At 44.8% G+C, this 27,968-nt stretch overlaps 2 protein-coding genes across 24 annotated transcripts in view; both read right to left on the bottom strand.

The window, feature by feature from the left end:
* The window catches only part of TNRC6C (trinucleotide repeat containing adaptor 6C), a 380,854-nt gene that overhangs the window by 108,697 nt on the left and 244,189 nt on the right, over positions 1–27,968 (bottom strand). The gene's annotated exons all lie outside the window — the stretch shown is intronic.
* LOC135974494 (uncharacterized) lies at positions 562–26,647 on the bottom strand. Its single transcript, XM_065562730.1, has 2 exons — positions 4,058–26,647; positions 562–3,925 (listed from the first exon to the last, which is right to left on the bottom strand). The coding sequence occupies exon 1, from the start codon at positions 12,351–12,353 to the stop codon at positions 11,358–11,360; it is 996 nt and encodes a 331-aa protein (XP_065418802.1). The 5' UTR covers positions 12,354–26,647; the 3' UTR covers positions 562–3,925; positions 4,058–11,357.

Below are 27,968 nucleotides of genomic sequence, written 5' to 3'. Positions count from 1 at the left end.
AAGGTAGCTTAAAATAAATTTGCTTTACTATTCTCCATAACCAAGGAATTAAATTACAAAGATGAAAAATTATACAGACTATTCTACCACTGTTTTACCCATAATGGTCAGAGTAAGATACAGATGCAGCAGTGTTTTGCTTTAATACTTAATTTCAGAATACTGTTAAATAACCTTCTGCTGCTATCAGTGAAGCGAAGTAAGAGAGCGAGAGAGTGTGTGTGTGTTTTGGCTGAAAAGCAATTTCAAGGGAATAAATCAGCTCACTATTTTTTTAAAGTTACCAAATAAATAACTCTGGATTCCATTTTAAGATGTACTTGCACATACTATGTATTGTGTCTGCATTCATGTGTATGCATGTGCAGTTTGTTTATAAACTGATCATGCATACATAATTAGAAAATGTTTTAAATTATGAGGTCTGTTTTAAACACACGAATAAGATGGATTTATTCAGTTATTTCATTTGGTTGGAAAGAATAAATTACATGTATTCTATGTAACGCAGACCACATTTCTCTGGATTTTTTTTTTGCACTTTCATACAAAAATGCCAAGTTTTCCAATCACTCTACTAATTCATAACTAAGAGCACATAGTTCATAACAACATATCCAATGTTTTACAAAAATCAACAGTTGTTTCTCTATGCATAGTTCTAAGTCAAGGACATTTTTCTAAATAGTAGTCTAATATAGTAGTCCAAAAAACATTTCTAGTCATAGGATTAAGTTTAAATTCACTACCCCATTTTCTATACAAAAGCCATACATCATATTTTGCACTTTTGAAGATATTTTGCAGGCACACAGAAGGGAATGGCTGTAAGGATAATCAACAACAATATATGTATTGATAATACCAAATTAGTTTTTTTCATATCATGAATAGTAGCAGAGACCTTTTTTCCTTGCTGACTACAATAGGAGAGATATTCTATTTAAATTGCAGAGTTGATCCAAAATAGATGTTTTCCATGCAGTACAAGTGAATGTGGATTTGTTGAATTAGTATTAACCTGCTAAGAGTATCTTCAATTTGGGTGATAAAGATTTTGCCTTTTGAAAGAGAAGTACTGATTCTCCAATGTTTGTGTTATCTTACATTTTCTGGGCATCAGATGGATAGACCAAGGCACAGTATGACAGCACTATAGAAAGAGCACTAGCTTCTATAAATGTACTGAGTAGTTCATAGGATAGTCAGAAAAGATTTATCTGAATATATCTTATATACTTCAGAAATAAATGTACATAAATAGAAATAAAATACTAAATAAATAATAGATTCACAGAATATAATCCTTATATATAAACTTTATTGCTCTCCACAAATCTTTTAGATTTAAATCACTAAATCAGTTTCACTTGTGGTTTTTAGGGCTATCCCCACTTTTATCTCCTCCTTGATTACCAGTTTCTAAATTTAAGCCAAAGACAAAACTTCCCCCAATAAATACCAGTTAAGTAAGCATAATACTAAATTCTCAAAATCATGAAAAATTCTCAATATCCTCTGTGTGGGAAAAATGCATTGCCAATCTTTGAGCCATTTATTTCACAGTTACTATAACAAATCTCTCTTCTGTACAGCTGATAAGACAGTCCTCTCTTTAGCAGGGGCAATTTACTCTTGGGATAGAGTACTCATTTAGACTTTGAATTATAAGCAGGCTTTGCCGAATTCAATTTTTTTTTTATCATTTCAATGGATAGTAGCTATGTTTATTTTAAGCATTTTTCAGCTTTTTATAGATTTAAATGTTCATAGTTGTGGAAATTATAGCGAGTCAGACAATTATTTAATGATAGTAAACACAGATTCAAAAAATTATAACCAGTAAAACACAACCACATGTCAAAATATACAAAGTAGATTTTCTTAAATCAAACTAAGTTCTCAAGAAGCATTTTTCCTACTTTGCCTATCTGTAAATTTTGATAATCATCAATCGCAATATTTTTTCATCAGTTTGTGTTTGTACAGTGAAACTGACATTATGATAAAAATCTAATCCTTCCAACCCTAGTTATAAGCCATTGTGTATGTCTGATTGGCCCATTGTCTTTTAAGTTTAGTCACTTCTCCTAATGTTTGGTGAGATTCCACATAAATATATAACCGTCACATTGTTTACAGCCATGATGCTTTGAACCGTAAGTAATTTTACACATTTTTAATCTAATAATTCAGGAAAAGCTACTTCAAAAATTATCCAAAAGCTTATTATGTAGACATACTAAGCCTTTGTTTTCTGGTTGTCTTTAACCAAATCTTTTTATTTATATCAGTCATTTGAGCATATCCCAATCTTGCTGTGCATCTAAATCCTGTACTCCAGATTTATATCTGACAATCACACCGTACTAATCTTACCTGAAGTAATGAGGCCAAAACTCACCCAACTGCACCAGATTCCGCCAACAAAGACTGGCACAGAATCCTTAATAGTGTAAAGTCTACTAGGAAGGGGCTCAAAGCTGCAACCTCCACTCTGATGGAGGAATAGGATGCTGAGGACCAGAGTAAGATCAAGAGAGTGATATTAGCTAAGGAGAGGTTGTGGCTTGTAGCTGGGAAATGCACTGATTCAGTGAAGTCATTGGGCAGCCTCTGCAGAACAGGCAGGAAATTTCTTTTGGTTAATCAGAAAAATGTTGACTAAACTACAAAATCATGGTTTGCTTAAAATTGAACCTAGACACTTCACAGCCAGCCCATTCCCATGATCAGCCCCTGTGTTTTGGCTTTTGGCTTTAGCCATCCTTGGAAAGTCTGTTATGCATCCATATTGTAAACTAGGGTTGAAAACGCTGCATTTAAAAATACAGGTCAGACCTCAGATGTCCCTAATGACCAGGGTTTTGGGGACTGGGGAGGAGAAAAAAGGAGGGCAGCACAGATGGGATGTGTCAGGGGGAGGGCTTAGCCCTCTGCCCGGCACTAGAACCAAGAAATCTGCCCTGACAACTGTTGCTCTGTCCCACTATGCAGTAGCCACATTCCTTCAACCCAACTTCCCTTCACCCCAGCTCCCCGTGCAACCGGGTCCTGTGCTGCTGCCTCCTGACTCAGTTAAGAGCAGCTACCTTGCCTGCAGTATAGAGAGCCTTCCTGACTGACAGCAACCCCTATAGCCCTGCCTCCTATTGTACAGGCCAACCAATCAGAATTTTTTTAATGATGGAAGACGCAGCCAATGAACTCTGGCTGTTTCATCCTCAGCACATATATATGTGCCTACAAAAGGGGAGGGAGCAGGCAGAGGACGAAATACAGGATAAAAGGCATCCTGTACTGAATTAATCCGGGACAGGCAATTTTTCATTTAAATAAGGGGTTCCCCTTATAATACAGGACAACCCTACACTGGCAACCCTACAGTGTAAACAGTGTTTAGGTGTCATAAGAGTTTTGAGAGCAGTTTCAATAACTAAGTGCTGCTTTCGCATGTGTAAAATAAGTTAATATGTTTGAAAAGTGATAGGAATCATCAAAACTCCACTCCTCACTATTATTTACTAGCAGCTGAAAGCCTCTGCTGTCGCATGAGAGCAACTTGTAAAGTTGTATATAAAAAAAGCTGAAAATGACTGAGAACTAGAAAGCCAGATAGTAACACACCATGAATACCAGCGATGATTCAACGTAGTGACATTCTAAACAGAAAGAACTCTGACCATGCTTGTAACTGTTTTCTAACATGCCACACTGACTCAAACAGACATTGTTCACTGACGACTGCCCTCTGACCAGATTTGATAGTGGTCTGAGGGCTATGCACTTCACTGATGAGGACCGACAAACTGGTTTGGCAAGCTCGTATCCAATAAGGCTTCAAAGAGAGACAGAGTGACAATTCCAGAATCTGACTATATAGATATTATCATAACACCAAGTAGCCCCAGTCATGGACCAGGACCTAGGGTGACCAGATAGCAAGTGTGAAAAATCAGGACAGAGGGTGGGGGGTAATAGGCACCTATGTAAGAGAAAGCCCCAAATATCTGGACTGTCCCTATAAAATTGGGACATCTGGTCACCCTACCAGGACCCCACTGGTGCTGTGCAAATACATAACAAGACAGTACCTGCCACAAAGAACGTACAATCTAAGTAACTTTTAAACAATGAATCTACATTTCATTTTGGAGTCTGGATAATTTTATATAAACTTATTTCTAAAATAAAAAATAAACTAGAACATAAAGGAAATGTATTAATAATTTCTAAATAAATTTCAATGTACAGGAAAAAAAACTCTTGCCTTTTCTAAAATGCAAAAGTCCATTTTAAAAACCAACACTCTCAGATCCTGCAACTGAAAATTTTATGGGGAAAGAGAAACCTATGAAAAATAGAATAATGCATCTTCAAATATGAATTTAAAAACACATTAATCACTTATATGCAAATGCTTTTGTTTTTACAGCATAAATCGTTTTTAGTTTCACCAAGTTTCCCACATGATCCAAAATATTCTCATTTTGTTTTAATGCATCTCACTACTTTACTGTAGATTTTGCCATTTTAGCTGACCTTTAAGAAGCTTACAGTGTACAGTATGAATTAAATTGGTTCTTTCACTTGACTGTAGTCCCTGAGGAAATGACTTTCAGGCAAGCTCTCTGCAGAAGTACTGTTAGAAAAAGCATAGCTTCTACTTGTTAACAATAGACACTGTACAGGCAGCTATCTAACATACTATACAGAGAATATGAAGAAGGTCACAGTACTTCCACCTGCCATCCTGCCTTTGAGAAGGCTACATCATTTAAGACATACCTGTACTCAGAACTTGTATCTAAATGCTTGTCTTTTCAACCTGATCTGATAAGCTGCCTAGTGTTGGTTATTGAGATGACTCAAAAGAACATTTACTATATTATTAATTTCAAAGTTCTGTACAAATTAACTAATCCCTTATAGTACCCCTGAGAGGAATGTAAGTATTCCCATTTTATACAAATGAGGACCAGACACAGAAAGGTTAAGAACCTGATTTTCACAGGTGGCTGAGTGCTCAGAACTCCTGTGGAAACTGCAGGTTCTTAACTCCTCTGAAAATCAAGCTCTAAATGACTTTGCCCAAGGCCACAAAATGATGCAAGGGCAGAGCAGAGATTAGGGCTCCTGGCTCACTCAGTACTCTTGAAACTACTCTAAGAGCAGCAGCCCTTTAACATGGCCGTGTAGTCGCGGCATCAGTGATGGGAGAGAGCTCTCCCAGAGCTGTAAAAATCCCACCCCCACGAGGGTAGTAGCTACCAGCGCTGGGAGAACTGCTCCCAGTGCTGGTACTCTGTCTACACTGCGACTTTATAGCGCTGAAACTTGAATCGCTCAGGAGGGTGTTCATTCACACCCGAGTGAGAAAGTTTCAGCGCTGTAAAGTGGCAGTGTAGACAAGGGGTAGACATTGTCTTCACTATGAAAAAAGCGTGTGTATGGTGAAGGGAGGGTGGAGATACCATGTGCTAACTAACACATGGTAACTAAGGAAGGGCCTATTGTCTACCTTGACCTACTCATGTGTTAAAATGACACACTGCCCTGTCCTCACTAGGATTTTACCATGTGGTTTAAAAACAAACCAACAACAGATTTTTTTTTCTAGTGTGGATGCACCCCAAAAGGAAGTTTCTTTGGCAGAACTAACCCCAACATTGGTCATGATGGCAAGAAATCAGATGCCCCCCCAGCCCCACAGATTTTCCCAAAGAACAATAGTTATTTGAAATTTGCATTGTTTAAAATGTGAAATGGCAAGACGGATTTTTGATTTGGAAAAGCAGCATATTCTCAGGGGTAAACACTATATAGAAACCATAGCATCTGATATTTATAAGTATGTGCATATACATTTGACAGAAATAATATTTGATACATATAACTACTAATAGCACAGAATAATCGACATGAAAATGATTGCTTTAAATGAATTCTTAACCAAGAATTTTAAATAAATAAGCTATAGCAGCAGCTGCCTAATTTTGGTTTTACAAACAATGTTTGCCTATAACTATGAAAGTCCTGGCAGAACATATAAAGAAAAAAGGGAATGGAGGGATCAATCATGCTTCTGTTTTAGAATGAAAGTATTTCCATAAATTAATACTTAATAATTTTACAAAACATAAAAGTGCTTTTTATTTTGAATGTCAAAATATCTCTATCTTTTAAACTAATAACAAAAAGTAATATTTAAACAATAAAATTAACATCCTTCCAAAAAATAGATGAACATAGTAATCATGGCATTTGGAAGACAAACATTTAATTACACCACTAAGATTAATTAAAGCAAGGCATATGAAGGATCTAGAAAATGGCTTAACTCCAAAATTCTGTACAAGATCTACATTTCAGGGTATGGGTATGGAACACTTCATTTTGGGTATCAAATGCAGCAATAATTATTTGGAGAATGTATTTTTAAAATGACTACAAATTGTAACAAGCTCTTCAAAAACTCTCAACATACTATTCAGTAGAGCAGTCTTCCGCAGCATCTAAGCAGCAATGCTGATTTGCTACTGCATTGTGGGAAAATGCCTGCTGCTGTAACTTCATTAGCTTTGCTAATTCTTCATGTACTGCAGCAAACCTCATAACTACCGTACAAACTGTCAAGAGCTTGAAAGCACCTTCCTTGATCCAACAGGCACATTTTTGAAATGATGGATGTTCTTTGCAAAATGTACCAACAATGTACAAAGGCATATTATTTTAGCAAACCTTAGGCTGAAAGCATACCAGAGAGCATTCTTTTTCATACAACATGGCAATGTTTGTGGTCAGTGGAGGCTGACTAGGACATGGAAGCATTGTTGCACCATACATTTAATCAGCCCCAAGAGCCAATCTATAGAGAGACCTTGCCAGCACCAGAAGAAGCTGCCTGTCAAACCTTTCACTGGAAGGTATTATACTTTCACAGCTGTTGTCATTTGATCAACTGTTTGAAATACAGAAAATTAAGTCTAGCCTTTTCATGATGTCATTTATACCACCACAAGCCATCTTTTCTAAAGTAATATATTGGGTTTTTTTTAAATGATAATCTGTAATACTGTGCTCTTAAATAACTCAATTTTAAAACTTCATTGAAGAGATAAATGGAAGAATTCTGCCAAACACAAAAACAAGCATGTTTTTAAAAAATACAAGAAAATATTGCCAGCACTTTAGATTTATGTGATGTAGATGTATTTTCTACTACAGAGGTACTCAAATTGTGGTCCGTGAGCTCCATTCAGGTGGTCCAGAGATAGTTCCCTCTAAGGTTCGCACCTCGGAAGCCGCACACGAGAGAATGAAGGGCCACCCATGTGGAGAAGATGCACATGTAAGGTGAGGTGGTGTCCTTGGGGGGGGGGGGGGGGGGGAGAAGAGAGAAATACGGGGTTGGTGGGAGGGGGCAGTGGGGTGAGAAGAGGGGGTGGGGGGAATTTGGGATGTGCAGGTCTGCGGCAGCCAGAGAAAGAGGCAACTTTCTCCAGCTCCAGGGCTACAGATACCGGAGAGAGACGGCCCTCCTCCCTGCCCCAGCTCAGAGGCTGTTGTGGTTGGAGAGAGAGAGGGAGAGACTCCTCCCCCCCTTCCCAGCCTCAGCTCTATGGCGGCCATGGTGGGGGAGAGAGGGCACATCCATCGCAATAGAAGGTAAGATTACTGATATTAAAATATGAGTTGTGTGCTTTTATTTGTAGAACAAAATACAATTACTACTACTTTTTTTTTTTTAATATAGCGCTTTTATCCAAAGCACTTTACAATAGTTAGCTAACAGTACAAACAACATTTGGAAAGTTCATTAAGTGGTCCGCCAAAACCCTCAGCAATTTTCAAGTTGTCCATGAAAAAAAGTTTGAGAAAAAACGGTTACTCACCTTTGTAATTGTTGTTCTTCGAGATGTGTTGCTCATATCCATTCCAATTAGGTGTGCACGCACTGCGTGCACGATCGTCGGAGAAATTTTCTACTCTAGCAACAACCGGTGGGTCGGCTGTGGAGCCCCCTGGAGTGGCGCCTTCATGGCGCTGGATATATACCCCAGCCGACCCAGCGCCCCCTCAGTCCCTTCTTGCTGGCTACTCCGATAGTGGGGACGGGGGGCGGGTTTGGAATGGATATGAGCAACACATCTCGAAGAACAACAGGTGAGTAACCGTTTTTTCTTCTTCCAGTGCTTGCTCATATCGATTCCAATTAGGTGACTACCAAGCCTTACCTATGCGGTGGGGTCGGAGTGAGACATCACTGTGTGCAAAACCGCTGATCCGAATGCAGCATCGTCTCTGGACTGCTGTACCAGTGCATAGTGAGCGGCGAAGGTGTGGACCGATGACCAAACCGCAGCTCTACAAATGTTCTGGATCGGGACTCGAGCCAGGAAGGCAGTCGAAGAGGCTTGAGCCCTCGTGGAGTGGGCGGTGAGGCGCGATGTCGGGGCACCGGCCAGGTCGTAGCAAGCACGAATGCAGGACGTGATCCAAGAGGAGAGACGTTGTGAGGAGACTGGAAAGCCTTTCATCCGTTCGGCCACTGCAACGAAGAGCTGTGTCGTCTTCCTAAACGGCTTTGTACGCTCAATATAGAAAGCCAGGGCCCTGCGTACCTCCAAGGAATGCATACGCTGGTCTTGACAGGTGGCGTGCGGCTTAGGATGGAAGACCGGGAGAAATATATCCTGGGTCACATGAGAAGGTGAAACTACCTTGGGAAGAAAGGCAGGGTGGGGGCGAAGCTGCACCTTGTCTTTATGGAAAACTGTGTATGGAGGCTCAGACATAAGCGCCCTGATTTCAGAAACATGCCTTGTTGAAGTGATGGCTACCAGGAAGGCTGTCTTCCAAGATAGGTACAGGAGTGAGCAGGTAGCCAATGGCTCGAACGGGGGCCCTGTGAGCTTGGAGAGAACCAGGTTAAGATCCCACGCTGGAACGGGTTGGCGTTGCTGTGGGTACATCTGGTCTAAGCCCTTGAGGAATCTAACGACCACCGGGTTAGAGAAGACCGAGGAAGCGAGTTCTCCTGGGTGGAACGCCGATATAGCGGCCAGGTGAACCCTGATTGAACATATCGCCAAGCCCTGCTGTTTCAGGGATAGGAGATATTCGAGTATAAAGGGAATTGACGCCTGCAAGGGGGCCGTAGCCCGCTGCGCGCACCAACAGGAGAACCGTTTCCACTTGGCTAAGTAAGTGGTCCGTGTAGAGGGCTTTCTACTTCCCAGCAGAATCTGTTGCACGGGTTGTGAGCATTGTAGCTCTGTCCAATTTAACCATGGAGCATCCACGCTATGAGGTGGAGCGATTGCAGGTCGGGGTGACAGAGTCGGCCGTGGTCCTGAGAGATCAGGTCTGGGCACAAGGGAAGCGTGATCGGAGTTTGAACCGATAGCTCCAGAAGCGTGGTGTACCAGTGCTGTCTTGGCCAAGCTGGAGCGACTAGAATGAGACGTGCCTCGTCTCTGCGTAGCTTGAGCAGTACCCTGTGGACCAGTAGGAATGGAGGAAAAGCGTAGAACAGCTGGTCTTTCCACATCAGAAGGAAAGCGTCCGACAGGGAGCCCGGAGATCGTCCTTGTAGGGAGCAGAACACGTGGCACTTCCTGTTGGCTCGAGATGCGAACAGGTCTACCTGGGGAAATCCCCACCTCTGGAAGATGGAATTGATGATGTCTGGGCAAATCGACCACTCGTGCGTCTGGAAGGATCTGCTGAGACGGTCCACTAGAGTGTTCTGGACTCCAGGGAAGAACGATGCCATGAGATGTATCGAGTGGGCAATGCAGAACTCCCACAGGCGAATGGCCTCTTGGCATAGGAGAGACGACTGGGCTCCTCCTTGCTTGTTGATGTAGAACACGGCCGTGGTGTTGTCTGTGAGGACTGACACGCAACAGCCGTGCAGGAGACCAAGAAATGCCTGACAGGCTAGATGCACGGCCATCAGCTCTCGAACACTGATGTGCAGAGCTAATTGGGATGTGGTCCACAGGCCCTGGGTGTGGTGCTCTCTGAGTTGAGCGCCCCAACCGAGAGATGAAGCGTCCGTGACCAGGTGCACGGAGGGTTGTGGGGCGTGAAACGGCATTCCTGCGCCAACCGCCTTGTGATCCAGCCACCAGGTGAGAGAGGTCAGGACCGAGTTCGGTACCGTGACCACCATGTTCAGGTTGTCCCGATAAGGACGGTACACCGACGATACCCAGGCCTTAAGTGGGCGAAGCCGAAGTCTGGCATGCCTGGTTACGTAAGTGCAAGAGGCCATGTGTCCCAACAGGCCGAGGCACCTCCCTATTGTGGTAATTGGGAAGACCTGGAGATCTCGGATGATGCCTGTGATGGTGTGAAACCGATTGTCTGGTAGAAGAGATCGGGCGAGTCTGGAGTCTAAGACTGCCCCGATAAACTCTATTCTCTGGGTTGGCTCCAGAGTGGACTTTTCTTTGTTGAGTAGAATGCCTAACTCGTGGAATGCTTGCAGTATTATCTGGACGTGAGCTTGAACTTGCTCCCTGGTGCGGCCGCGCACCAGCCAGTCGTCTAGATATGGGAACACCTGTATCCTTTGTCGACGAAGGTATGCTGCCACGACAGCCATACATTTGGTGAACACTCTCAGAGCCGCGGATAAGCCGAAGGGAAGGACGGCAAATTGGTAGTGCACCTTGTTTACTACAAATCGAAGGAAGCGCCTGTGGGGGGGGGGGTGTAAATTGCTATATGAAAATATGCGCCCTTCATGTTGAGGGCGGCGAACCAGTCTCCAGGATCCAGGGAAGGGATGATGGTCCCCAAGGAGACCATGCAGAACTTCAACTTTACTATGAATTTGTTGAGTCCGCGTAAGTCTAAAATGGGACGTAGACCCCCTTTTGCTTTGGGGATCAGGAAGTAGCGAGAGTAGAATCCCCAGCCCCTTAACTCTGGGGGAACCTCCTCTATGGCCCCCATAGAGAGGAGGCCAAAAACCTCCTGTGTAAGGAGATGCTCGTGAGAAGGGTCCCTGAAGAGGGATGGGGAGGGGGTGGGAGGGGGGGAACGAAGAAAACTGGAGAGCGTATCCCCTCTCCACCGTGCGAAGGACCCAGCGGTCCGAGGTTATAAGGGACCAAGCACGGTGGAAACGGGAGAGGCGATCCCGAAAGGAGGGAGATGGATCCTGGGTAGTGGCTGGGGCGCCGTCCTCAAGCGCACCTTCAAAAGTTTTGTCTAGGACCTGAAGCTGGCCTAGGCAGGCCCTGGTTCTGACCGGGTTGAGGGCCGGTCGACCTTCGTCTACCGCCTCGTCCCCGCCTTCTGGCAAAGTCTTGTCTCGGATGAGGCGGGGGAGGGTAGAACCTTTACGGCTGGGGCCTAAAGGGTCTGCACTGGGGCCCTGGGACATGCATCCCCAGGGAGCGCATGATGGTTCTCGAATCCTTGAGGCTCTGCAATCGAGAGTCCGTCTTGTCCGAGAATAACCCCTGGCCCTCGAACAGTAGATCCTGCAGGGTCTGCTGCAGTACTGGCGGTAAGCCTGAAACCTGGAGCCAGGAGACGCGTCGCATGGCTATGCCAGATGCTAGTGTCCTGGCGGCCGAGTCCGCTATGTCCAGGGAGGCTTGTAAGGAGGTCCTAGCCACCTTCTTACCTTCCTCCACTAAGGCCCCGAACTCCTCCCTGGAGTCCTGGGGAACCAACTCTTTGAATTTACCCATGGAGTTCCATGAGTTGTAACTGTAGCGGCTCAAGAGCGCCTGTTGGTTCGCGGCTCTGAGCTGCAGACCCCCCACCAAGTACACCTTATGCCCGAACAAATCGAAGCGTTTAGCGTCCTTCGATTTGGGCGCTGCCGCCTGCTGGCCATGACGCTCTCTTGTGTTTACCGAGGACACGACTAGTGAACACGGTGGAGCGTGCGTGTATAAGTATTCATGGCCCTTGGAGGGTACGAAGTACTTTCTCTCTACCCCTCTGGCAGTGGGTGGAATGGAGGCAGGGGTTTGCCATATGGTAGTGGCATTAGCCTGAATCGTACGAATCAGTGGTAATGCCACTCGGGATGGGGCATCAGCCGACAGGATGCTCACCACCTGGTCTTGCACCTCTACTATCTCCTCCGCCTGGAGGTCCATGTTACGTGCCACCCTACGTAATAGGTCTTGGTGGGCACGAAGATCTATTGGGGGCGGGCCTGAGGCTGTTCTGCCCGCCAGCGCCTCATCCGGGGAAGATGAGGAGGATGCCTCCGAGGGCAAGGGGTCCAAATGAGTATCCGGTTCTAAGGGTCCCTGAAGCAGAGGATCTCCTGCCCCGGGGTCTAGGGCCTGAGGTGGTGTAGGCACGGGAGCCTCCATGCCCCCTGGGGGAGGACGGGAGATGGTGGCCTCCGGGACTCTGGGCTCGGATTGTGCCGAGCGAGAGGCCGATGGCGGAGCCCCTTGTGCCTGGTGATACGCCCATGGGGTCCAGAAAGACCAATGCGTAGGGTCCTGCGCGAGGTCCTCTGCCCCCTCCTGCCAGTGACCCAAATCAGCAGCAGCCTAACCCTGGGGAGGGTATGCTGATCGTGAAGCCCCGTTGGATGAGCGAGACGCTGATCTCGAGGGCCAGGGCGGTGCGGAACGCGGCTGCATCGGCTCGGTCCGGTACAGTGCCGATCGGTGCTGGTCCGTAGGCGAGCGGTCCCTGTGCGGTGCCGGTGAGCGGTACCGTGATCGAGATCGGTGCCGCTGGCCATGTCGGTGCCGAGATCCGTATCTGGACCGAGATGAAGACGACCGCCTGTAGACGTGGTGCCGGGAGTGGCCCCTCGAACTGGAGCAGCGCTTGTACCGGTGCCGAGAACTACGTCTAGATTCCGACCGGTACCGATGGTCCTGATGGTGCCGAGACGTCGATCGGTGCCGTGAAGAAGACCTAGGCCGCGAGTACGACCGGTGCCGGGGTGGAAGTCGGCACCGGGACTGCGAGCGGCGTCGTGACCTGCTTCGAGACCTGGAGCGGTGCCATGAGTCCACACTCGGAGACGGCGGGCGTACCAGGGCAGGCTTACCCCTGGATTGCACGGTCCGAAGAGCGGGCGGTGCCACGGGTTGAGACAGCGCCGGTTCCGTGAGAGCGATGAGGTCTTTTCCCGTCGCAAAGGTCTCCGGAGTAGATGGAAGACAGGGCTGCACCACGGGCCGAGGCGGTGAGCCAGTCCGCATCGGACTCAACGGCCCTACCCCCAGTGCCGGAGTCAACGGTGTAGAAGATACTTGCGTCTTATGGCGCTCTAAAGGCGGATGCGGCTCTACCACCGGTACCGGGGGAGCCGTTGCCTGTAGGACAGCGGCCTCCTGTGTCTTGCGGGGTCTCTTATGTCCCAGAGACAGGGAATGGCGCCGAGGCGCTTGTGGCGGACGCAGTGCCGAGGGAGGACGGTGCCGTGAGGCCTTATCTGTGTCTGCTCGTGGTGTAGTACCGGTAGGTGCCGCCGGGGCGCTGCGCACCGAGGCGCTCGGTGCTGGAACTTGGCACGCCGAGGGAGGATCTGGGCTAAGTGCCGCCTCCATGAGGAGCTGCTTGAGTCTAAAGTCCCGCTCCTTTTTAGTCCTGGGTCTGAAAGCCTTACAGATTTTGCACTTATCTGTCTGGTGGGACTCTCCTAAACACTTCAGACACGAGTCGTGCGGATCTCCCGTTGGCATAGGCTTAGCACAGGACACGCACGGCTTAAAGCCAGGAGCCTTGGGCATGAGCCCAGCTATGCGCTGGGGGAAAAGGGGGGAGAAATATCCCCTTAACCCCCACTAACTATTTACAACTATTTAAAATAATCAACTAACAACAACAATCTAAGAATATACTACAACTATAACTACAACTATCTATAAGAATTACAGGATAAGCTAGGGAGAGTGGAGAACAGCTATGCCGTGCTCCACAGTTCCAACGACCGTCAGGGGCGGTAAGAAGGAACTGAGGGGGCGCTGGATCGGCTGGGGTATATATCCAGCGCCATGAAGGCGCCACTCCAGGGGGCTCCACAGCCGACCCACCGGGTATTGCTAGGGTAGAAAATTTATCCGATGATCGTGCACGCAGCGCGCGCACACCTAATTGGAATCAATATGAGCAAGCACTCAAAGAAGAACCACTGTTCTACTACATACTAAAATCTTCAGATACTAAAAAATTGCTTGCTAGTAATAATTACTCACTACTAACTGGTATCTAAATGTCTTAATCCAATTTTACACACAAATCCAATAATTACTGCATATGCTTTTTAATGATTACAATCTCTGAGGAAGCCCAACTATACAAAAAGTATTATAAACCATTGTATTGATGTAATGAATAGGATCAGTCTACCAGATTTCAATTAGTACAACAATTTTTAGGTACATTTCTGTGACATGAGGAAAGAATATGAATAAATGACAGAAACTGGTTAAGCCACAAAATACTGATTTCTAGCAGGATCATTAACATTCCACTATGCTACAGAATTCTACACCCATGGCCCCCAGTTGCCCAAACTGGCATTTCTAATACCGTTTTTTATTTTTTTAAAAAGGCGTTCTGGAACAGGAATAGTTAAAACCAGAAATGCATTCTTGGCTTCTACTGTGACAGGATTTATTTACAGCATCTATTAAACACAGCAGCTCCACTACAAACTATTGTATGTGAAAAGAATTTTTGATTATACAATGCCAATGCCTCACTACGTTAAACATCATGCCAATGTATTTTTTTTTCTTCCACAATTTGTTCGGGTCATTGTTTGATGGGTTTATGAATTCATTACAGGAAACAGATGGATTCCATAATTCAGAGCTATTCTCCCAGCCAATCATACGGGCAATTTTTTCCCCCCCATCTTGCTCCCCACTCCAAATCAACCTTAATGAAGCCACTTTCTTGATGTCCAAATCCCTGCACATGTATGCTGTGCAGAGAAACAGAAGTTATTAAAGCAACCTTGAAACAGTAAATGCTTTTTTGATAAAACAGAGAATATTAGCATGCCCATACATAAGCACCGCCTCCTGGAACCAGATACAAATGCAAGAGCTTACCCAACTCATCTGAGAAATAAAAATTCTAGGTCAAAAGCACAGATGCTCTGATCAGTAATACATTCATTTTTAATTGCTGAAAAAAATTCTTAAAGGAAAAAAAACTATTTTTCCTCCAATCCACTTTTAAATGGTAAATTTTCATTTAGCAAATTATCTCCTTTGTCTACTAAGCTCTGATATTTTTCACCATAGTGACATCTACTGGCAAAAGTACAGGTATTGCAGCAAAACTGTTAGCTTGTGATGTAATACCCAATGATTGTACACAAAAAGTCATCCTTCCCCCTCTCCTCCTCACCTGAACACACACATGCTTTTCTCCTGAAAAATCTATCAGATGTAACAATGAATTTCAGATTGACACTAACAATGAAACAAGTTGGTTCACGAGAGAAAGAACTTTAAACAATGACTTAAGAAATTGCATAATAACAGGGCTTAAAATATGTACCCAACAACTACACTTTGACAACTAAGCCTACTAGCCAGGGTTAAAAATAAAATGGAATATGTTTGTAACACCATAACCCCCAAAGCTGTACCCCTTAGAATTTAAAGGAATAAATCAGTTCTGCGCAGTTTACTGCACATTGCATTTAAGATAGATATTGTCAATCAATTTTCTATTTGACAAAACCTCATAGACTCATAGACTTTAAGGTCAGAAGGGACCATTATGATCATCTGGTCTGACCTCCCGCATGATGCAGGCCACAAAGCCGTCCCTACCCTTTCCCTTGACTCTGCTGTTGAAGACCCCAAATCCTGTGGTTTAGAGACTTCAATTAGCAGAGAATCCTCCAGCTAGAGATCCCTGCCCCATGCTGCGGAGGAAGGCGAAAAACCTCCAGGGCCTCTGCCAATCTACCCTGGAGGAAAATTCCTTCCCGACCCCAAATATGGCGATCAGTAAAACCCCGAGCATGTAGGCAAGATTCTCCAGCCAGACCCTCATTAGCCATTATACTATTTACCTGTCATGGCACGCTGTTCCTTTGACTAAAATCATGTTATCCCATTAAACCATTCCCTCCATAAATTTATCTAGCTTAATCTTAAAACCAGACAGGTCCTTTGCCCCCACCGTTTCCCTCGGAAGGCTGTTCCAATATTTCACCCCTCTGACGGTCAGAAACCTTCGTCTAATTTCAAGCCTAAACTTCCCCACGGCCAGTTTATATCCATTCGTTCTCGTGAAGAGCTCTTTGTTGCTTGAAAGCTTATCATCCTTTTTAACCAACACAAGTTGGTCCAATAAAAAGAATATTACATCATCCATTTTGTCTCTAATGTTTAAAACCTAATTTATGTCTCTCTCGGGTCAGTGACAGCTTCCTCTTTTTCATTCTCCACCCTCACCTCCTTATATCTTTTTTCTTTTGTTCCTTACGTGTGCTCTACCTCTTTCCCTTATTTTCTTTTCATTCTCCCAAATCTTTCCTTGCACCAGGCTTCTTCCCTACCCATTTCCCCCATTCTCCCCAACCTATATCAGGGTACCCCTTCACCCCTCACCTCACTCACCCTTGTAGCCCCTTATACATATATGGAGCTTGAAAAATTTACCAGGTACTCAACCAGACTACTGAATAAGATGCATACATGAAGATCAGGAACCCATCATCCCACAGGAAATGGCAATGAAAAAAACATGTACTCCCCCCCCACCCAATTGTTGGGTTTTCTAATAGGGTGATATCCATGTACCATATTCAGTGGCTCAATTTACTGTAACCTGCAGGTAGCAGGTATACGATATATTTCCAAAGGGCATACTCTGTTCCTTCATCCCAATTCCAGAGCCTTCTCTCTGCTGTGACAAGGACAATGGTAGGTGATTCTGGTAATCTTTCTCCCCAATCTCAGTTTTGGGGTCCTCTTCCAACAAGAACAGCTCCAGTTCGCTGTTGCTCATAACTTTCTTAAGTCATAGCAGAATGTGATCTTTACCTATTTCACTGTTACGTATAGCATACCCAATAGCAGCAGTGAAAAATGACAACGTTCTGGTCTATTTTCACTCTGCTCCATCGGGCGGGGGGAGGGAGGGGAGAAGAGCACTGGAGCTGTGTGTGCAGATTTACAAGTCAGCACTGCATCAGTTTATACCTAGTTCACATTTGAAAAGCTGTCTTCGAACTTTTTTTCGTTTTTGATGACAGTTTTGGTTCTACAGAAGTGAATGACACTCATCCAGGAAAAATTCCTACTCTGTAGGTGAGTGATTTTTTTAAAAAGTGTTGCCTAAACAATATATTAGTTGGCTGAAGCAGCTCTTCAGCTTAGAATTAAATGTTTCTAGTTTTGTGTAATATCTATACTGCAGTACCTTCCAAAGCCCTATCTGCAGTCCATGTATTCTAAAGACAAATGCAGTAGTCTGCTCTGCTCATATGAATACATTTCATGGGCTTCCTCAAGGTGTGAATATGATTTATCTTAGAACTTCACATATCCAGGCATGTGATCAGAGGAAGTTGGTAGATAACTACCCATCATAAATGGATATATTATAAAACAGTGAAATTTATTTGCTATCTATTGAGTGGCTGTTGATTCAGACAAAAAATAATTCCTAATTTTGATACTGGAAAAACTCCTTTGCAATTATGTCATCCAGAAATATTTTATTGCCATCAGTTGGAAACCAACATTTTATGAGGAAACCTTGATAACTTATACGCTCCCACAGTGATGAGCATGTCAGAAATCACATTTCCAAGAGTGAGACTTGCATATTACTATTTACAAATTAAATATTTTATTTTAATCTTCCTTTTTTAACCTCCTAGAAGCACATAAAATTCAAGAAAACTGAGAACAGTATTTAATTTGATTATACTTTCCAATTTTGAGAGCACTAAACATTCTGTTTTTAAGCCTTCATTCCTATATTGACATTAACAACTGCTCTCAAAACTAGGCTTTTTAAAAATCTATTATTTCTGCATCTTCCTAGATCCCCAGTGGTGCTGTTATAGCACTATCTATATAAATCTTGTTAGACCATATGGAACCATGGCTGCTATGGGAGGTCTGAACTTAAGTGTGTTTCCTTTTAACTCAGTTTTAAAATATCACCTAGCCCTTAACATAGGGCTTTTCCATCAGTAGATCCCAAAGCACTTTACAAAGATCAGTATCATTATCCCGATTTCAAAGGAGGGGAAAGCGACTTACCCACAGTCACCCAGCAGGCCAGTGGCTGAACCAGGCACAGAACCCATGTTTCAGTCCAATGCCATATCAGCTAAGCCACACAGCTTCCCTAGAGAGTACAATTCCTACAGTCCCCTCTATCACATCAATAGCTGTCCTTATGGAAATGGGCACAAATTTCAGTACCAAATCAATGGGAGTTTTTGACTTAAGTGAGACCAGGCTTTGACCCTTAAATCCAAATCCTTCTCCACGCACACAGTGTCTTCAAAGCTGGGAAGACTCCTTGACTCTTACCCCATGGAACACATCACCACACCCTCTCTATAGGCTCTATTCACCTTGTTGCCCACCTTCAGTTTGAATACTGGAATGGTTCTGCTCCAAGAGGACCCTCTACATCTGCAGACAAGTGGGCAAGGTTTAATGCACTCCAGCCTTTGTATATGAGGCTATAATTCCATGAAATGAGACTGGAACAAGGTTCCTTCCCCAGACCTAAAGGACCCTACCACCAGTAGATTTTCTTCTCCGAAAGACTCCAGTCATCTTTTCTCAGTCTAAGACAGTTCCAGAAATAAGTAATTTAATCAGTGTTTTTCACATTTCCTGTTCTCCTATACTTTACAATATATACTTTGGATAGTTTGTCTGGACTCCACTCTTGGGAAACCCTGCAGATGGTGTAAGAAATTACAGAAAGTCAAAAAATGGTTTGGCTCTTGCCATGAGGACCCCAAGATGAAGATACTGCCTTCATTTATATACACTGTTAGCATATTATTCAATGGTTAGACAAAAGTGTGTTTTCCCAAAATACTGTAAGTCTCATCTTCGTATCAGATCAATTTTTATTACAGGCTCTCCACCCCAGTCTTTTCATCCCTTCTCGTTTCAATGTGTGCTTAAATGTCTTCTTACTCAACCTCAGTCTGACAGAGCTTCTTTTTAAATACTGTTTTGAAGCCTACTTTTTATGATGTACTTTTCAGATTTCACCTTCTTATGACATCAGTACAGAGCACTGCATTAATAATGTAAAGACTTTTTACTAAAATGATAACTACATTATATAAAATGGCCATGCTGACTTTTGGGTATTTGATAACTTGTTAATAAAAAAAACCCTGAAGGTCTGAAAAAATATACAGAGAACTCATAAAACTAAGTAATAGCATCTGTATAAAAACAGACGTGTTTTCAATAGACTTATTTGAAGTATCTGTAAAACATATGATTCCATGCCATTTGCCTAAAGCAAAATCCCTAAAGTTAAAGTACTGTACAGAAATGGAGAGAAAATAAGTTTCAAAGTCAAATATTTAAAAAAATAAGGACATAGCTGATCTTCACAACCATAGGAGGATTACCCCTTGGGGCATTGTGCACCACTGCGCACGTGCAGAACTTATGCCCCTGCAGATTTCTTTGCTTCCCCGCAGAAAAATGACTTTTTGACAGGGAAGCAAAGGGAAGCCCCAAGAGCAGTCATGTGACCTGCCCAGCAGTATGTTTCAAGTGCCCAGGGCAGCCAGCAGAGAGGTAAAACACTGTGGGGCAGGGGGTGGGACTGGGGAAGACCCGGATGGTGGCTCCTACCCTGCGCCGGGCTCATCTGCTAGTCCCAGCTGGGCTGCGGAGGAAAGGACTTCCTCTTCCCCTGCGTGGCATCCGAGGCCGGGTCAGACTCAACCCCAGATTTCTCCCCCAGCTGCAGGAAGCTATGCAAACTCCCCCACACGCACACCCTGCTTCCTGCACCCATCATTCTTCATCTGCATGGGGAGGGATCCCTTTACAGGGAGCTGCTCTCCCATCCGCCCAAACCCCCATGCATCTAGACTTCCTCATACCCAGACCCTCTCGTTGAGTCTCACTCTGCCCCCGCCCCAATGAGCCCCGTTCCCCCTGCACCTGGACCACCCCAACGAGCCACCCGCACCCGGATCCCCACCCCACCAAGTCCCAACCAGCTGCACCTGGATCACCACCCCACTGAGCCCCACTCACTCAGCATCTGGACCCCCCCCAGTGAGCCCCCACAACCAGACCCCCTTACCGAGCTCTATTCCCCCCACACCCAGACCCACCCTGCTGAACCCCAACCACCTTCACCTGGTCCCCCCTGCAGAGTCCATTACCATTGCACCCCAAAAAAACCCAACAAGCTCCTGTGCATCCAGATCCCCCACTGAGGTGCCCACACCGAGATTGCCCCACACAGAACCCTCTCAACCCGCACCTTGATACCAACGCCCATTAAGTCCCTCCACAGTTGGATCCTGCCTTACTGAGGCTGTCTGCCCACACCTGGTACACCTGGCACGGTGGGGCAGGATCCTGGGTGTTTCTGGGGCAGGCCCGGTCCTTGCGCTGTGTCAGTGTTGGGTGCAGCCTCACTGCTGAGTCCGTGTCCCCGGGTGGGGAGGGGGAGGCTGCACAGTGATCTCCCACCTCTATGCAGCCAGTGGCCTGTGCTCCTCTATGCTGTGCTGGAGCCTCCACATTTATTTGACAAATAAAATTTGCAGAACTTTGCAGAATTTTAAAATATTATGCCCAGAATTTTTAATTTTTTGGCGCAGAATGCCCTCAGGAGTAGAGGATGTCGGTTTCAATTAACAGAGTAATTTAAACTGAAGCCCTCATCAGTTGTTGATGAAACAACATAGAGAGTGCAAAAACATTTAGGATCTTTGCACCAGTGCCCCATACATTAGGAAACATTGCACATAATACTTTTTAAAACAATGGTGGAGAAGTGAAATTTGCAAAATGAGCTTAGTATTTCAGATGAGCTATGACTCTGAGCAGTGGTGTACCAGGAGAGATGAGGTACTGGGTGAACATACGTTGGCAAATCAGGAGCATGCTACAGGCTGAATATATCTAGGAATGCATGATAACTGAGCACAGATAAATAAGGCTAAGATTTTGTCATGGATATTTTTTTAGTAAAAGTCATGGACAGGTCACAGGCAAAACAGAAAAATTCACAGAAGCCGTGACAAAATTCACAGAACCCTGACAAAATGGGGATCTGCGGATCCCCACACTACTAGGAGCTGCCTGTAGCAGCTGGGGACTGCAAGCTACCCCTGCTGCCTGCAGCTCCGGGCATCCCCTGCTGCCCACGGGGGCTGGAGGTTCCCCACCACCTTGGGGGAGGCCAGGAGCTTGGGTTCCTCCACAGCAGATGGACTGCCCACCACCCCTGACAACGGCCAGGAGCTTGGTGGTTTCCCTGCCATCCCCGGCAGCCGAGAGTTCCCCACCACTGCCCGCCAGGAGCTGGGGGTTCTCCTGCTGCGCCACTCCTGGCGGCAGGGAGCTGGGAGGTTCCTTGCTGCTGCCGGCGGCAGGGTGCTGCAGGATACCCATGCAGCTAAGAGCTCCAGGGGCCACCAGAGGCGGCAGCGGTACCCCACAGCTTCCTGCCCCAGAGGGCGGCGGGGGACCCTGCAGCTCCCGACCACCGCAGATTGAAGTCACAACAGCTGCTGGAAGTCATGGATTCCGTGACTACTGCGACCTCCATGACTAAAACGCAGCCTTACACATAAATATAACTGACTGGTGATCATCCACATCACTCAAGTCTCATTGTCTTGTAACAGAGAGTATCTGTTCCTGCCTTTCACCCCAACAACTAGTCCTTCTGAGACTTCCAATCCATCAATGCCAGTGACTTCTCTTCTGTTTTCAGTCCCCCTCTTTCCCTGCCTTTCCTTTTCTTCTATGGACATAGCTGCTGATACTCTCCGTTCTATAACTCTCCTCTGTTCTCAACTCCTTTTCCCACCTTTCCCATCGTAAGGTCTGCCTTGTAAACCATCAACATCTGCTTCCCCGGCTCCCGGTCATCTCTAGCAGAAATCTCATGACAAGGATGACTTTCTCTACTACATATTTGTTGTCTCCTGCTTTAATTGTGCAGTTTTCCTAGCAAAGCAACTCCTCCACCCTGACTAACTCCTATGCTTTCAATGCCAGCCACCTATTTGCCACCTTCCACACAAGCTCCCACTGATTTCTTCGAAGAGAAAAATCTCAAGATCAGGCATGACCTTTTATCCCCATTCTCTCTCCTCCCTTACCCTTCCCTTCAACTTCTCAGAGTATGTCTACTCTGCACATTAAGCCCGGGCTCTGACTCAGGTTTGAGTCCAAGCCCTACTTCTGTCCACACACAAATCAGCCTGACTAGGATCAATAAGCACTCAGGACCTGGGTCCTAGAACACTGCTGAGGAGGCAAGGACGTGTGTGTGTGTGTGTGTGTGACATTATATCATATTACTATGATGAATACATGGTGTGATTATGGCATAATTATGCATTTTGTACAAGATGGGTCATGTAAGGTGTCATTGAACAGTTCTGATTTGCTGAATATTTGTATGCTGTATCTTTTTTGGATCTGAAGTTATGAATATTGACTATGTATCTGTATTTCAAATGTCATTACACCTCTTTGGGGACGGTCACCTTGTTGTGGTGAAGGGGCTTGCGTGTTCCAATGATCCTCAGAGCTAAGTTATCGGGAGCTTTATGTTCATGGTAGGGTCTCCCAAGGCGAACAGGTCAGAGGGGAGGTCCCAAACAAAGAACGGTCCTATCCCCCAAGTCCTCAATGGTGGATCAGGTGGAAAAGGGTTCTTGGATCTCAACGTCTGTGAAAGCGGATGAAGGCTGCAGCAAGTTGGAGATCTCCAGTCGTCTTGGACTTTCCCTGCCACTGGGCCCCAGACCTCCAACTTGTCATGATTGTGTGGTCACTGTAGACGCACTGGCTTCCCGATAAAAAATAATAATAATAATGTGCAGGCTTCTACCACGGGAAATAACATCTTTCGAACCTTCCAAGCCCTGAAGTGATGGACTAGTGGTGACGGGGACAGAATTAGTGAAGCTGGCAGTCCCTAACCACGAATCTGCATGTAGGCAACGGTAATTAATGGTCGTCTGGCACCTGCACTGAGACAGTGGTGCAATTCTGCAGCTACTATCTCAACTGTCTGCTGCTGTCATCAATGCGTATGCTCCAAGCTTGAGTCTATCAAGGATATCAAGGAACAATTCTATACAGATCTTGACCAACATTCCCAAGGAGGACAAGATCATTCTCCTTGGAGATTTTAATGCTAGAGTTGGGCAGGAGTCAGATCTCTGGAATGGCACTATCAGAAAAGAAGGCATAGGAAAGGCTAACTCCAACGGCATCCTCCTCCTGAGCAAATGGGTAGAACATGGCCTGGTCATCACGAACACCCTCTTTAGACAAAGTGAGAAGTATAAGACCACCTGGAGACGCCCCCACTCCAGGCATTGACACCTTCTTGACTATGTTGTTGTCAGATTATGTTATTGTCAGTACGAAAGAAATTGAACGTCAAGTCCCTTGAAGATACAGTGACTCGGGAAGCTTCAACAGTGTCTCCAAGAGAAGTTTGCCACTATGCCTACAACAGCTGATGATAATGAAATTTCCGGAAGAGATCAAAGACTGTGATTCTCTCGGCATGTGCTGAGTCCATTGGCTATGTCACCTGCCATCACCAATACTGGTTTGAGGAGAACGATGCTGAGATTCAGTGCCTGCTTGACCAGAAAAGAAATGCTCATCGCATGTGGCAAAATGACATATCACATGAGCAGAAACAAAAGTTATACAAGCAACTCAAGGCTGAAGCCCGAAGGAAAATCCATGACATCAAAAATAAGTGGTGGCGAGAAAAGGCCATGGAGATTGAGCTTTATGCTGATAAACACGACATGAGGTTTTTTTCAAGCAATAAGGGCCATTTACGGTCCATGCTTCCATGGACCCACACCTCTCCGAGCTCAAGATGGGTCAACGTATTTTAAGGACAGCAAAGCCATTAAAGCCAGATGGAAGGAGCATTCTGAGTTACTCCTGAACCATGAGTCAGCTGTCTCTGATGCCACTATCGACTGAACAACATGAAAAAGAACTTATTCGGGGACAGCAAAAGATAACACGAGACATTATGCAAACTAAGAACAGCCCTGCTGCCTTGTTGTTATCTCTTAGACTAGCTGAAGTCTACAAGTTTGGAGGTGAAGAACTGGTAAGGAAGCTCCACAAACTTTTTCGTCATATCTGGTATAATGAGAAGATTCCAGAAGACTTGAGAAATGCTAACATTGATAAGTTGGAGTGTGGAAACTATTGAGGCATTGCCTCACGATCTACAGCAGGGAAAATGCTTGCGTGTATCTCCTTAAACCGATTACTTCCCCTTGTTGAAGAAGTATTGCCGGAATCTCTGTGCAGTTTTAGACCATCTCGCGGGACAACCGACATGAGCTTCATTCCCTGCCAAATCCAGGAAAAGTCTTGGGATCAAAATCAGGACCTGTACATGGCTTTCATCGATTTGACAAAGGCCTTTGACTCTGTCAATCACAAAGTCCTGTGGAAGGTGCTAGACAGATTTGGCTGCCCTCCAAAATTTAGTAAGGTCCTAAGGCTTCTCCATGATCAGATGACTGCCAGGGTTCTCGGTAATGGCCTTGAGATGGAACCTTTCATCATCAAAACTGGAGTTAAACAAGGATGCATTACACTGCTCTACAGCCAAAATGCTTCTGAAATAAATGTAGTCAAACTTTACTAATTCTGGGTCACTGAGAATGAAAATGATGCTTAAAATTGTTGATTGGCTCTAGTTTTCAAGATATGCTATTGGGTCAGTATATACGACCCTTGACTTGGGAATGGCGGAGGATAAGTGAGTTATAAAGGGAAGGGATCTCAATTTAAACCAGAAATTATTAAAATACATCTTTGACTGGATGTATGAATAAATCTATGACTAGGTTTGGACAGTACTTGCTTTTTAGGCAAAACAATGAATGATGCAATCTGAAGCTGGTATTGCGTCATACATGATATGAATTGCATCATGTTATTCCTAGAAGTCATGGATGATGCAATCATAACGAAGCTTACATCACTCTGCTGAACAAATTGCCCTATATCAGCTCTAGAAATCATACAGTGTCGTGCTCTCTTATTTGTCAGTGTTTGATTTTGCAAAAGGACACATTTCTGTTTAGCCAAAGTGAGCAGAGATGCCTCGTACTTGTGTGAACAGTGCAGATAACTTCTGCTATGTTTGTGGTGAAGTGACTTTTGCATCACAAACGCGCAGTATAACCACTATGGTTAAGAAAGCCTATCACCTTTATTTTGGCTGCAAAATTGGAGATCAGGACAAGAGGCAGGCCCCACACATATGCTGCAACACTTGTACAACAAATCTTTGCCAGTGGTTGAACAGGAAAAGGAAATCTATGCCTTTTGAAGTGCCAATGATTTGGAGAGAGCCAACAGATCATACCAGCAATTGTTACTTCTGCATGGTGCCTCCAGTTGTGAAAGGTGTGTCAAAGAAGAAAAAGTGGATTGTGCATTATCCAAACATTCCATCAGCTATACGCCCAGTACCCCACAGAGAAGGACTGCCGGTTCCTGATGCACCAGAATCATTCTCACTTGAGTCAGACGAGGAAGAGGAAGAGGATGAAACTTCTGGTCCTGAACCATCAATGTCACAGGACCCACATTTTCTCCCATCCTCCTCCTCTGAACCACACTTCATAACACAAGGTGAACTGAATGACCTGGTCAGGGATTTGGAACTACCCAAGAGTAAGGCAGAGCTGTTGGGCTCCAGACTACAGCAGTGGAAGCTCCTGGCAGGTGATGTTAGGGTTTCCATGTTCCGTGACCGTCAAAAGGATCTTGTCCCATTCTTCTTCATGGAAGGTGATCTTGTAGCCTGCAACAACATCAATGGTGTGATGGCAGCCCTCAACATTGTTCATTGTGGAGACTGTTCATTGATTCATCGAAGACGAGTCTTAAAGCTGTTTTACTGCATAATGGCAATGTTTTGCCATCAATTCCAGTTGGTCATGCAGTCCATATGAAGGAAACCTATGACAACACGAAACAACTTTTGAGGTGCATAAACTATGACCAACATCAGTGGCAGCTTTGTGGCGATTTGAAGGTTGTTGCTCTCTTGCTTGGTCTGCAGACTGGATACACAAAGTACTGCTGTTTTCTCGGTGAATGGGATAGTCGTGCAAGAGATTCCCACTACATCAAGAAAGATTGGCCACTCCGACAGTCATTGGAGCCTGGGAGGAAAAGTGTTCAGCATCCACCACTTGTTGAATCAAGGAAGATTTTGTTACCACCCTTACACATCAAGCTGGGTCTGATGAAGACAAGGCCATTGACAAAACACAAGCAGCTTTCAAATACCTCCGTGGAAAATTTCCAAGATCAAGTGAAGCTAAGATAAAGGAAGGTGTCTTTGTTGGTCCTCAGATTCGTTAACTTCTTCAAGATGATGTATTTGACCATGAACTGCGTGGCATGGAAAGCCTTCCAGTTAGTGGCAATAAATTTTCTCGGAAACAACAAGACAGACAACTACAGGTTGTTGGTGGAAAACCTCCTCAAGGCATACAAAAGCCTTGGTTGCCACATGTCACTAAAGATACATTTTTTGCATTCTCATCTAGATTTTTTTCCACCGAACTGCGGAGCAGTGAGCGACGAGCACGGCGAGCGATTTCACCAGGACATTGCAACAATGGAGAAACGCTATCGGGGCAAATGGAGCCCATCAGTGCTTGCAGACTATTGCTGGACAGTGACAAGAGATGCTCCATTTAATGAATACAAGAGACAAGCCAAGAAGCGCCGAGTAGACACTGAATAGGACTAAACTATGTACAGAATAGTTTTTTTGCCTTTTGTTTCATAATAAATTTTATTTATATAACCCTTTTGCTGATTTTTAAAGTGTTACATAAACAGGACAGGTGAAATATTATCATGTAAAGCAACCATAAACACATGAAAAGACCTAGGTTTACAATTTATGATTAAAACTCTACTATCTACACAATATACATAGACATAAAATGTAAAAACTTAAATATCTTAGAAACAGTAGCCAGTTGTTTTAATTGTCATATTTGAATTCAGCACATCAAAATACATAATAAATAGCACATTTTATCTCTGAAGCAGACGACTTCTCAAAAACTGTAGACCAGTGTTATTGCCCCAACCCTGTTTTCCATCTATTTAGCAGTCATTTTGGTCCTCGTTAAAGATCACCTCTCCAATGGAGTTGACATTCAACACAGAATGGATGGGTAGCTCTTTAATCTTCGATGTTTCTGCTCGAAGTCTAAAGTCGCCAGCGTATCCATTATTGATCTTCAGTATGCAGATGATTGTGTCATCCTCGCACACACCGAGAATGACCTGGAATTTCTTGCACAAACTTACCGAAGCCTAGGACTCTCACTAAATATTGAGAAGACTCAAGTGCTCTATCAACCTGACTTTGGAGACAGTTGAGCACTTTTGCTACCTTGGTAGTCAACTTTCTCAAAATGCAAAAATCGACAGTGAGATCCAGCACAGGATCCAGTGCGCAAAAGCTTCCTTTGGGAAATTGCTCTGACGTGTTTTCACGGACCTTGATCTACGGCAGGACACCAAGATCCAGGTCTATAAGACAATTGTTGTTCCTACGCTCCTCTATGGATGTGAAACCTGGGTGACCTATTGAGAGCACCTCAAGAGTTTGGAGAGATCTCACCAATGCCGCCTCCGGAAGATCTTTCGCGTCAAGTGGCAAGATCGCTGCACTAACGCCAGCATCCTCACTAAAGCCAATGTCACCAG

This window comes from Chrysemys picta, chromosome 12, assembly GCF_011386835.1.
Source record: "Chrysemys picta bellii isolate R12L10 chromosome 12, ASM1138683v2, whole genome shotgun sequence".
NCBI lineage: Eukaryota > Metazoa > Chordata > Testudines > Emydidae > Chrysemys > Chrysemys picta.
Note: the sequence above shows the minus strand (reverse complement) of the source record. Positions and strands in the feature narration are given on the sequence as shown.